The 13017-nt window shown below is 37.4% G+C and overlaps 1 protein-coding gene across 3 annotated transcripts; it reads left to right on the top strand.

The window, feature by feature from the left end:
* The first annotated feature begins 3531 nt into the window (after positions 1-3531).
* LOC132616231 (autophagy-related protein 9) lies at positions 3532-12498 on the top strand. Of its 3 annotated transcripts, none has more exons than XM_060330852.1 (10): positions 3532-3710; positions 7730-8367; positions 8571-8891; positions 9036-9258; positions 9773-9952; positions 10062-10268; positions 10877-10954; positions 11051-11121; positions 11216-11326; positions 11414-12498. In XM_060330852.1, exons 2-10 carry the CDS (start codon positions 7790-7792, stop codon positions 12246-12248), a joined length of 2604 nt encoding a protein of 867 aa, XP_060186835.1. In that variant the 5' UTR covers positions 3532-3710; positions 7730-7789; the 3' UTR covers positions 12249-12498. The 3 variants fall into 3 exon arrangements, with proteins under 3 accessions (XP_060186835.1, XP_060186833.1, XP_060186834.1); XM_060330850.1 differs by having other exon boundaries at positions 3532-4357; XM_060330851.1 differs by lacking the exon at positions 3532-3710 and adding an exon at positions 4446-5069.
* The last annotated feature ends 519 nt before the right edge of the window (positions 12499-13017 follow it).

The following is a 13017-nucleotide window of genomic DNA, read 5'->3' as shown; positions in this document are numbered from 1 at the left end:
TAGTGGATCTTTTAAAACAAAAGGCTTATATTGAAAAAAGAATGATTTTCAGCTCGAAAAAATCATTGCAAAGGGCTGTTAAGATTTATTGCATCCAGGGGACGAAGGAGTTTAAAGTTGACGATTCCACACGAAAACTTTAGTGATTGGTCTACAAGGGAAAGGCTGTGAATGGATGCTCCGTGGTAAGGAAACTGCTGAAAAGATGTGGACTATTTCAAAGTTCTACACAAAGCACACTTGTGATATGAGTGACCTCCCAGATGATCATTGCAATCTAGATACTAATTTGATTGCGTGTGTATTAGTTGGCGACATTAGAGAAAACCCAAGGTATCCCCTTCTCCTAAGTTTATTTTATTTTTGGTGTTAATATAATGTTCCTCGTTGTTTTATGCTGATATTTCAACTTTTTCAGGTTCCCTATTAAAGATTGTATTAGAGCCGTCCTGAAAGTATATAGCAAAACTGTTACTAGAAGGAAGGCATATCTTGGGTGTAGGCGTGCACATGAGATAGTCTTCGGCAATTGGGAGGGCTCTTTCAAGACATTGCCGAGATACATAGCGGCTCTACAACACTTCAATCATGGTACTGTTGTTGAATGGAAGCTCAAATCGAAGTCTGGTGTGCCCGATAATATTTTTGATTTTGTGTTTTGGGCCTTCAAACCATGCATTGATGGTTTTGCTCATTGTCGGCCTGTAATATCAATAGATGGAACACATGTGTACGAGAAGTATGATATAAAGCTGCTAATAGCAGTTGGAATGGATGCAAATGGAGCTATATTCCCTCTAGCTTTTGCAATTGCAGCTAATGAGAGCATTAGTACGTGGGGTATGTCTTTGGACTACTTAAGGAAACACGTTATTAAGGATTGCATGGGAATATGTGTGATATCAGACATAAATGCTGGTATATTGCACAATATGTTCAATTTGCAGGGGTGGCAGCCACCCTTTGCCTACCATCGTTATTGTTTAAGGCATTTGAAGGCAAACTTCCAAAAGACATATCGAATCCCAGCACTTTGCAATTGGATGTGGGTGGCTGCAACAGAGCATCAGGAGAAGAAGTTTAACCTGCAGATGGACATTATTAGGCGGGCGAATGAGGAAGCCTTCCACTGGTTGAATGCAATTGATAAAGACAAATGGACATTACACCAGGATGAAGGTAGGCGATGGGGTATGCTGACAACAAACAACTCTGAGTCATTCAATGGCTTGTTGAAATCTGCATGGGGACTACCCGTCACTGCAATGGTGAGAATGACATTTAAGCATGTTGTGGAGCAATTCGTCAGTAGACCAAAAGAGGCCAAAGCACATGCAACAACAGGTCTAACATAGATGCCAAAACCGTCAAAACTGTTCGAGTACCACAAATACAAGGCTCAGAAACATGACTGGATGGAGTACAACTCTGCAGAGCGCATATTTGAACTCACAACAAGTGTGCACCAAGGTAAAAGAGGTAACGTCCACACAATTTGTGAGATTCCAAGAACATGCACATGCGGCAAGTGACAATCATATCACATGCCATGTTCTCACGCCTTCAAGTGTTTTATCGCAATGGGAAAGAACGCCTCCCCGTACATGGCTGAGGAATATACTGTTGAAAATTATGCAAGAACGTATGCTGGAAGGTTCTACCCACTTGGTAGTGAGAATTGTTGGCCACCGGATCCATTTTCAATGGTTGCAAATACAGCATTTATCCGTAAATTCAGAAAGAATGCATACTCGCGAATTCATAATGAAATGGATGTTCCACCGGGGAGATACACTCGAAAATGCTCATTTTGCAATTATGTTGGTCATGATAAACGCAAGTGTCCCTTACGGCATGGTGGTCAAACTACATCTCGCGGTGGAAGTACCTCTCATGGTGGAGGAAACTTTCGTGGTGGAAGTACCTCTAGTGGTGGTGACACATCTCGCGGTGGTAGCACATCTCGCGGTGGTGTCGGAAGATCAACTCAAGGGCATTCATTGATGAATGTTTTTTAAGTTTTTTTCTTACTTTGATGATTGTATTTTAAAAAGTTTGGGTTTCTTATTAATGAATAAGTTTAAGTATTTTCATCTACTCAAGGTTATGAATGATGCAATTTAATTAAGTTTTTTTTTTTTGTATGAATGCTGCCATTTTGACTAACTTTTAATTAATTATTAATGAACAAGTTTAAGTATTCGTAAAGAACTTCAAGCTAATGTCACCGAGCCTTCACGAAAATGGCGTTCGAGCACTTTTCAACCACTAAAACGGCCATCCGAACTTTTGTGTATCCTTGATGTATTGATCCTGCCTTATTAATCGCACAAAAATAAGTAGAGTTCTATATAAAATATTGAAGTTTCGGGGTCTCGAAGCATGATTAATCTATGGTCAAAATACGTTAAAAAGTGTAATGGAAGAAGGGTTAACCAAAAGGGCCGGAAAAAAAAGGGACACTATAGCGCAGTAAATTACTGCACTATAGTACTTAACGGAGCCGTCCCCATTAACTGCTTTAGCGCAGTAAATTACTGCGCTACTAAAAGTAGTTTGGTACTTTTTTTTTGGGGTATTTTGGTTAAATTTTTTTTTTTTTTGGGTATTTTGGTTCCGGACTCCCATCTTCACGTCTCCCCAATTATCTCCCCGTTTTAAATTATATGTTGTTTTAAAAGTTTAAAACATAATTAATTGATTTTTACTTATTTTATTTTCAGTAAAATTTATCACTAACGGAAATGACACATAAATAGACTAAACATCTAATGGAGAGAGACTATAACTTAAACATAAATAATTAGTAAAATATCCCTCGTAATTAATACTCCTCCGTCCCATAATAAGTATTACCTTAGCCAAAAACACGCATATTAAGAAATCAATAATGTAATATAAAGTTTACTAAATTACCGCTATATAATAAAAATAAATTACTTTCTCCTCTTGATTAGATTATGCACAAGTACTAATCCTTTTGACATTGGAAATCCAATAATACTAAATTACTACATGGCTTGTACAATCATTATTTAGATGTTACTTTAATTTCTCATTTTTTGTTCAAGGGTAGAGTTGAAAAAACTAGACAATTTTTGTCTTGATTTTCTAAGATGACACTTATTATGAGACAATTTTTTTTGGTTAAAATAACACTTATTATGGGACAAAGAAAGTATTCCTTAAGGGGCATGTAAATAAATAAAAAATTAGACGGGGAGAGTATCATTTGTACCAAAAAAAAAAAAACACCAATAAGGCTTATCTTCCCTTAACCAGAGTTCTCAAATTCGAACCCTACGTATGAAAAACTCCTTAGTAGTGAGCGCTTCTCCAGAACGAAACCCTATATAATGCGAATCTAAATATAATCGAGCTCCAATATTAATACCAATAGTAAAAAAAAAAAAGTGAAAAGCCCATTGCACTTACGGAGTAGTAAAGAGTAGATGAGGAGAAAGCCAAGTCAAGCCATCTTCACGTCTCCTTAAATATAATTAAACAAAGAAAAAAACTCTTTCAATTTAATTAACGCTTTTGGTACTTAAAGAAGAAGAAAGAAACAAGAAACAAGAAGAAAACAATCTACAATAGTATACGAAAACTAAACAACGTAATTCCAATTCCCTTTTCCCTTTCATTCTCCACGCAACCCCTCAAAACTCTCTTCCACCACCCTATCACGACGGCGTTACTTTGATATAAAGGTTTCCATTTATAGTTTTTATCTTGACTTTATTGTATGAGAAAAATACCTAAGTGTTTCAGTTTAAATCCACCAATATAACCCTTACCCTTGGTGGGTTGTTTTTGATATTTGGAATAGGTAGGGCAAGCTGGTTTAAATACCATCATCATCAAAAAAAAATAAAAAAAAATTACTTTCCCAAGTGGGATTCTTGAATTGTTTGAGAAAACTGGGATTCTTGAATTGTTGAGAATTCCCTTTATCAAAAGAAAGAAAAATCAGTATCCCCAACTGGGTTTTTTTATTGACTTTATAGTAGGAGAAAAACCTAGAAAATTTGAGGTTTTAATCCTTGTGTAAGACCATATATAATAGCTTTGGTTGGCAGGTTTATGTGATACATGTGGTTGTTTGTGTATTGGAGGAGGTAGGGCAAGCTGGTTTGAATACCACCATCATCAAAAAAAAAAAAAAAAAAAGATCATTTTTTTGAGAAGGAGAAACAAAAAGAGATTACTTTCCCAAGTGGGGTTTTTGGATTGTTGAGCACAACCATAATTAAAAGAAAGGATTTTTAGTCTCCCCAACTTGGGTATTTCTTGAATTGATTGGAATTGATTCATCAAGTTTGTTTACTCAGCTGGGTATTGGTGAATCTAAGTTCAGGTAAATAGCATTGTTCTCTTGTGTTATCTATCTTGTATTGTGGATTGTTTCTGTTAGGGTTCAGGATAATGCACACTTAGTTTCATATAGTTTGCAATGCATATAAGGGTCTTGAAGGAAATTTATTGTTTTTATCGACTTTATAACTTTATTGTATGAGAAAAACCTAGAAATTTCAGTTTAAATCCCCACTATAATCCTCAGTTTGAGCCCATATATATTATAGCTTTGGTGGGCTGGTTTATGTAATAGCTGTGCTTGTTTGGGTATTGGAGGAGGTAGGGCAAGCTGGTACAAACACTATAATCATCAAAAGAAACAAAAAAAGATTGCTTTCCAAATTGGGATTCTTGAATTGTAGGAGAAAAACCTATTTTCTTAGTTTATATCATAGCTTTAGTGGGCTGGTTTATGTGATACCTTTGCTTGTTTGGATATTGGAGGAGATAGGGCAAGCTGGTACAAACACTATAATCATCAAAAGAAAAAAAGATCATTTTCCCAACTGGGATTCTTGAATTATTGAGAATCAGGCACCATAGTTGTTTGAATGTGGACGGGAAAACGGGTTTGAGCACAATTATCATTAAAAGAAGGATTTTTTAGTTTACCCAACTGGGTTTTTTCTCGAATTGCTTCATCAAGTTGTTTACTTTCTGGTATATTGAGAATTTCAGCTGGGTATTGGTGGAGATAGTGAATCTAAGTTTTGGTAAATGTCATTGTTCTCTTGTATTTTGCAGTGTCATGATGGATACAAAAATAATCAGGACTGGTAATTAGAAAGTTATAGCTTTTGGAATATTGTTAACCAGTAAGATATCAATCAAGGATGGCCTTAATTCCAAATTAGTTGGAATTGGTTATATGAATCATCAATTTTATTTACAGACCAATCGACTGCTATATTGACTACTGTAACTGATAGCTGCATTATCTTTTTTGAAAAACCTTGCTCAACTATGTGAGTAAATGATCATGTTAGTTACGCAATAAAATAAACCGAAGAGAAAGCGGGATGATTGATGCTCCACGTCGCACACCATTTAAAATCGGCATCTACCCTTGCATTTCAGTGGATAAATGTTGATATGCTCCCTCACAAAAAAAAAAAAAAAAAAAAAAAACTTGTACTGCTCCCTCACGGATTTCCTTCTTCTCCTAAAGTTCACGACGGTCAATCTTTCCTGGTAGAGTTTTATTTCCATGAACATTTAGGAGAGAAATTTAAGTATTGCCTTTCCCTTCCTTAACCTCGTCATCCTCGTTTTTTTCTACAGCTCACCTTCTGTGCTACTAAGATCTCCCAACTTGTCCTTTCAACTGCCCCCTTGTAGCTTCTCCTCCTCCAACAATGTCCCCTCTTGCTCGTTTTTCACCTGAGTCACATAAGCTTTTTTTTTTTGGTTAGGTGACTCCAATCATCCTTGACGTAAGCTTAAGTTGTCAAGTATCTTGGCGATATTAGTTTCTACTCTTCTGGAACTTCCTTAATCAACTCCTCAAATCCTACTTTTGTATCTTCAATTTGTTTGGTCGTTTGTAATCGGTCTTTTATAATTCCATAATTGTCCCACTATGCTTTCTTCGGCCTTAAAGTCCTTATGTTGTGGTTATGTACTTAAATTTAAGATGTGTTCGACTGTTAAATATTTCCGTGCAATCGAGCATTATCAGCTCATGATCAGATACCTGCCCCGGCATGGTTTTTAGTAATATATCAGCTCACTTTCAATTCAGCATATATTCTCTATTTTGTGAATGCGGGGAGCAAATATTCTATTGGTTTATATAAACTATTCTCCTGATACTAGTAAGTTAATTAGCCAAATTCATCAATGAAATTTGAAAAGTCTTGTCCTCCTTACTTCCGGTGACTCCTGTAATAATTCATTGTTGGATCTACATTCTGTGTACTTCCGAAAATGAACTCTTGAAGTATTAGCGTACATCTTTTGCAACAACAACAACAAAAAAAAAGTATTAGCTACTATATCTGATTTACATGAGGAGATTGAGAAGAGCATTTTCCTCCAACAAGGACACAATCCGGCTATTCCGATCACCCAAAATCTCCCGCTGACCTATGAATTCTAGGCTTGTGTACTCCAGGAACGGCTTTCCATATGCTCTGAACTACCTTATCTGTTATGTATTCCAATTTGTCTCTGGACTGGATAATAGGAACGCTGTAGGAACTAAGTAGCCAGCTCTTGGTGACACTTTATCATGCTCCATTTTGTTGATGAGGCCCACCTTATCGCTGTCTATCTGGGTCATTTAAATTCCACACCTTCCATGATTTTCTTTGTTTCATGGACAAAATACTTAGAGAAGTTCCCTTACCTTTCCTTACTCCCCCCTGCTCCCTGCTGCCCATGGTTGTGCAAGCATTCATGTTTCTTCTATTCCCACCTTCTCGTTTTCCTAGTATTTAGGTCTATCTGCAGTTTTAGCGCTTTTTCTATCTGCAGTTTTAGCGCTTTCTCCTTGGTTTACTCTTTTTTAATCATCAATAAAAAAATTCAATGCCTCCTCAAACCCCAAACACGCCAATTAACACATCAAACCCCATTGATTTTTCCCTTGAAAATACTAGGAGGGAAGGAACTTTTAATACTTAGTCTTCTCCTATGATTGAGTAGAGACATGCAACCCCATATGTAAAAAAGCAGAGATCCATGAACCAGCTCCGATCTGCTGAATACTTTTTAAAATGTGTCAAAATTACTAAAATGTGCTTGAGTACTGGGATGTCTAAATTCTAAAAGGTCCAGCAGTCTTGATAAAAAAAAAGTCTTAAAGGTCCAGCAGCTTTCAACTACAAGTCCAACAAGCAAGTGTATTTCCTTAACTAACTTCTTTCAAAATATTGAATCTGCCGTTCTTATGAGTTATGACCTTTGTTTTCATGTTATCCGTGGTTCATGCTTTGAGTTTCTTTGGTAACTGAGACTTGCAGAACTAGGACCAAAAGACATAGTACTCAAGGCTGAAGTAGACAATTTGCTTCCCTTTTGTTTTTTAATATTTGGTACTTGCAGAAATGCAAGGTAAGGCTGCGTACAATAGACCCTTGTGGTCCGGCCCTTCCCTGGACCCCGCGCATAGCGGGAGCTTAGTGCACCGGGCTGCCCTTTTAATAGCATAAAAGGCTGGAGTTCTGGGGACTCATATATTTTAATGTTAGTATTTCCAATCAGAGGTAGTAACTTATATGATGAAAAGAAAACTTTAGATAAATCAATTATTAATGTTTTGTTACGCATCTGAGATCGGATTTACCATTTAAGGAATGCTAAAACATGAAATACTTATTCATACTTTGACGACCATCTGAAGAATGACATTTTCCCCCCCTTTACTTTTCAGTGCTATATTTTAATTACTTGGTCCATGGGGAATGGTTTTGCGTATCGCCAGCGTACATGAATGATGTTCAGTGGACAAAAAGGCGCTAATGGCCTTAACATATTCAAATGGAAACGGCATGGCGAATCATCTTTGAGAACAGGATTGCTTGATAATGTGCCTCCTGAAATCGAACTGTCGGACTATCGCAGAACACCAAGTCCAGGTAGTGAAAGCCCATCTGGGCTTCTTAATGGTGAGAGCGTGAATGTTGAACCAATTGCTGATCTGGACTTGTTCTTCGAGAGGCTCTACAACTATTATTGCGAGAAAGGATTATGGTGCATTATTATAAAGTGGATATTTGAGCTTCTGAGCCTAGCTTTCACCATATGCTTTTCTGGGTTTTTCCTGTTGTACGTTGATTGGAATGGGCTCCGCAACGCCAAATGTGGAATGGATGCTGTGGAATCTGGAATTAAGCCTTGTGATCTGGCCAATGAAGCTCTCCATCTGCACCCATTGAAGCCTCTCACACTCTTTAAAGCCATTGTTTTGGGTTACCTGGGGATATTTTCTGTCTACTGGATATTTTGCTTCTTAAGGTTTTTCGCACAGCTAAAAGAAACCCTGGCAATCCGTCAGTTCTACTACAGAAGGTGAGCTGAAATATTTTAAAAGATTCTGAAATTCAATTTTTCTGGAATATCATTCATTTCTTCTTCTTGCTTTAGTTATAATTACTGGGAACTCAGGATGTTGACTGAGTGTTGTCTTTCTCTGTTGCATGTTGTCAGCTCATTGCCAATACTTCTTTCGTCATTCCTCTAGCTAATCACAATGGTGTTATGTTTGTGTGCAGTCTTCATGTAACAGACAATGAGATACAAACCATTCCATGGGCATCTATTCTTGAAAGAGTTGTTCAGTTGCAAGAATTGCAACAACTTTGTGTAGTCAAGAATCTTTCTATTCATGATGTTGTTATGCGATTAATGCGGAAGGAAAATTATTTGATAGGAATGCTTAACAAAGGGCTCCTTGCTTTCCCTATTTCTCACTGGGTACCTGGCGCTGGTCCAGCTATCAGTTGTGGCCCCAATGATGTGGGTAGTCGTCTAATACTGACAAAAACCCTTGAATGGACCTTAAATTGGTGCATACTGCAGAGCATGTTTGACAGGTATGTGACAGTATACACCTATGTTGAAGTCAAATTTCCATGCAGTGGTTAGTAATCTAAGTAATTGAAGTTTGTTTTTGTCCACACATCTTCCCTATTTTGTTCTCCACTTCTACTATCTAAACTGGTGTTTTATTTCTGCAGAAACTTTTGTATACGGAGGGACTTCATTTCTGATCCTAAAACATTAAAGAAAAGGCTTATGATTGTTGGAGTTATAATGCTTCTCTTATCTCCATTTCTCGTCATATTCATGCTGGTGTATCTCTTCTTGAGGCATGCTGAACAGTTCTACAACCATCCAAGTACAGCATCGTCTCGAAGATGGTCAAATCTTTCCAAGTGGATGTTTAGGGAATTCAACGAGGTATCATTTCTCTGGTATGAACTTGATAGGTTGAAAAACATAGAAGTTGTTATTTTGATCTCTCTTTATTTCTTCTTGGTCCCGGTTGTTTTGGGAATGGGGAGGGCAAAGCTGTTTAGTGTACTGCGTTTTTCTCTCCTGCTTTCAGGTTACTCATATGGGTACACTATAACTTGTCAAGCGTGTTGCCTTACAGCTTTACATTGCTTCTATATTTTCCATACACCCTCTATTGCACAATAGACATTTTATAACATATTTATGTAACATATATGTTTTTAGCTAAATGGAATGGGTTGAGCTGAATGAACAGGTCCATACAGCCAACCCTACTAGTTTGGTTTGAGGCAATTGATTGGTTTTGTGTGTCTGGTTGTTTTTGTGTGTACTGAGGTAACATTCTAGTGAGAATGTGAAATTATGGTTTTTAAGCTCTTTTTCTCCACGATTTGGTAGGTGCTTTCTGTCTTCATTCTTAACTGTTATACTTATGTGCCATCTTCTTTGTCTTCAGGTTGACCATTTGTTTAAGCATCGCATCAACAGCAGTGTCATACATGCTTCTGATTATCTAAAGCAATTTCCATCGCCTATTATATCTATCATCGCAAAGTTCATTTCTTTTGTTTCTGGTGGATTTGCTGCTGTTCTTATTATCATTGCATTTCTAGAAGAATCTCTGCTGGAAGGCCATGTAAATTACTTAACTTCCACAGCCAGCAAACACTTGTTTGCAAAGCTGCTCATTTTTGCTGTTAGAGCAATCTGATACTGCATCTTATCTTTTGCTTCAAATCTTGCAGATATTTGGTCGCAACTTGTTCTGGTATGCTGCTGTATTTGGAACTATAACAGCTATAAGCCGGGCTGCAATAACAGATGAGCTTCTTGTCCTTGACCCACAGGGAGCAATGTCACTTGTTGTCCAACATACACACTATATGCCAAAGAGATGGCGAGGGAAAGAAAACACTGAGGCCGTACGAAATGAGTTTGAAACTTTATTTCAGGTGCTTTTTTCCCTATGGTTTCTTATAAGCAGATAAATGTGAAAACGGGCACTTCATTGAAGTAACTCATGTCTAGGTTCAAGGATTTCATTTAGAGCGTACATATTATTAGTTTTTCCAAGAAAGTCATTTTTAATTTTAACAAATAATTTTTACCACAATAAGTGGTTGATTCGTTAAACAATCAGTTTTAGAGCTAATAACTTAATATTGCTTTAATAGAGTTCAATCTTACACAGCAAATCACGACTAGGCAGACCATTGTCATGATTTTTCCTTCATTCCACTTTTTGGCAGTTTAACCTTCTTAGTTCTTTTCATGTTCCTTTTGCTTGAGGTGGGTTGGTTTTTCTATATTAGATTCAAAATTTGACTCTGCTGTTTAGCTTTCCATATTTTAACTTTTTTTTTTTTCTTCAAAAGTATCTCCAGTAGTAGGTCATAATCTTCTCTGGAATGTAATGTTGGTGTTTTTGTTAGAGAAGAATTTCGTTGATATATAATCAGGTTATGAAAGAGTTTCACACTTTCACTATTGATGGATAGATTGTGTAGTACTTCATTGTACCGTGAGATTGTTATTGACTTCTTATTCACTCACCGTGCAGTATACTGGAATGATGTTACTTGAGGAGATGGCCTCAATTTTTCTTACACCGTGTCTACTGCTATTTGTTGTCCCAAAGGTGATCTCATCTTTTGAGGATAATTTTCCTCATCTTACATAGCTTGAGAATCTTGAGATGATGGTCCCTGACATTCGGATTTTTTTGTTGTCACAGAGGGTAGATGATATTTTGCGTTTCATTGCGGACTTCACTGTTCATGTTGAGGGTGTTGGTCATGTGTGCAGGTTAGTAATTATACCAGCTTGCTTGCTTATACCTTCACATCTCACACATTTCAATCTTTAAACACTGATATAATGTTAATGTCTCTCTGTGCAGCTTTAGCTTGTTTGATTTTCAGAATCATGGCAATAGGAAATATGGATCGCCATTTAATTCCCACTGCTCACAGAGAAGTTCTCAAGGGAAAATGGAGAAATCATTCCTGAGGTTGGTCTTATGACTTGTAGCCTGTTTTGAGATTATTGTTAGATTTAAGAGCTTTTGAATGTAACAGTACATGTCAAATGATTGCAGCTTTCAAAGTAGCTACCCTTCCTGGGAACCTAATGATCAAGGAAAACAGTTCCTATCAACACTTAAAACGTTCAGAGAGCAGAAGCTGCAGGTGCATGAAATAGGACCTGCATATCGACCTTCTGAGTTACAGCACTGGAATGCCTCACCCAACTTTAGAGGTTCGAGCGATAGAAACAACGCGTTCTCCAGGGAAATGCCCCTCAACAACTTGGGAGCTGGATTTGGCTCAATGTGGTTGATAGAAGGTGGACAGAGGAATTATCCTTACATTCTTGATTGGTATTATACCTCGCATCCTCGCAATACGAGTAGTGATTCAAGAGGCATTGAATCCAGGCCTCCTCTTCATAGTGATAATGAACTCCTTAAAGATCCTTGGATGCCATCTCATTTCGTGCAAATCAAGGAAGATACAGTTGATGACAACTGGGGCCACCTATTTGATGACCGAGCACAAAGTCATCTCGAAGCAACCACATCAGCTCCTGTTTTGAGGGAGAGCATCCTACATCATGATGATTCAAGTAGCATGGCACAGTCTACCAGGAGCCAGTGGTGGACTAGAAGTCGACCACAAGTCGAAGATCCCCAGACAAGCTTCCTTGAACCTCCAAATTTCAACAGCAATCCTCATGATTTCTATGATAATTTCTCCGACAGAAGTCTAGATGAGCAAGAGCACGAGCACATTGACTTGAAGAGTTCTAATAGGTTGGCCAAGACCTTCTTCATGGACGATTCGGATGGAGATTTCAACCTTCCTTTCGATGGTATTTATAGAAGGCCCTCAGAACACACCACAAGAAAGTTAGATCCTTCAGATCTTGTTTGATTTCATCTCTAAAGACACTAGGAAATGTTATGAATTTCTGGGTCTCAAAGCTGTGTTCTTTCAAGGAAGTTGTTCAGATTTACATTCTTTATTGTGCATAGTTGATTGTGAGGTTAGATTTCTGGACTAGAAATTGATTGGATGTGAATGTCATCACTGATCCTTCTAAAAATGTAAGCACCACCGAGCTGCTAACAATGGAAGACATTCTCTGTACATAATGCAATTTAGCTAGTATTTCCTTTCCTGATCCCTTGGCGTTTGGTTATTTACTACTTACTACTAGCTTTGAATCCGTGCATTGCACTTGTATCTCATGATAATTAAAACAAATGTATTAAAATGATAGAGATAATACTTCTATTAGAATTAGTGTGCGATGAAATGAGGCAGACTTTTGTTCAAGGTTTTGCGCTGAGTGTCCTTCAAAAGGAGTGGTCGGTAATTTTTACCCTTCGTTTTAAAATATTTAACTTCTGCGCTTGTCTTCATTTAATGAAGGGCCCTTTAATGAAACTTTTGTGACGCAAATACTCTTCCATCCCAAATAGCGTAGCTTTCGTCTTCAACTCCTTTTCTTCTCTTCCTCTGCAACTTCATCCTCCTTTTTCTTCTATCTTATGGTATTATTATCTCCCAGCTAAAGTTTCTATTGGTCAGATTTACGAGTCTGCCTCCTCTATTCCAAGAAACACCTAATGCTATCCAAGAGTTGACAATTGCAACTAATATGTTCCACCATTGATTATGTAATTTTCTTAAATGTTTT

The sequence above is a fragment of the Lycium barbarum genome, chromosome 10 (genome assembly GCF_019175385.1).
Source record: "Lycium barbarum isolate Lr01 chromosome 10, ASM1917538v2, whole genome shotgun sequence".
Classification (NCBI taxonomy): domain Eukaryota; kingdom Viridiplantae; phylum Streptophyta; class Magnoliopsida; order Solanales; family Solanaceae; genus Lycium; species Lycium barbarum.
This window is presented reverse-complemented; position numbering and strand designations above follow the sequence as displayed.

What these genes read in the sequence shown, in the direction of transcription:
- LOC132616231 (XM_060330852.1), top strand. Translation starts at nt 7,790, where the DNA reads ATGATGTTCAGTGGACAAAAAGGCGCTAATGGCCTTAACATATTCAAA. An exon ending in CGTCAGTTCTACTACAGAAG is followed by an intron (nt 8,368 to 8,570) that starts GTGAGCTGAAAT and finishes GTTTGTGTGCAG; the next exon opens with TCTTCATGTAACAGACAATG. An exon ending in GGTGTTGGTCATGTGTGCAG is followed by an intron (nt 11,122 to 11,215) that starts GTTAGTAATTAT and finishes CTCTCTGTGCAG; the next exon opens with CTTTAGCTTGTTTGATTTTC.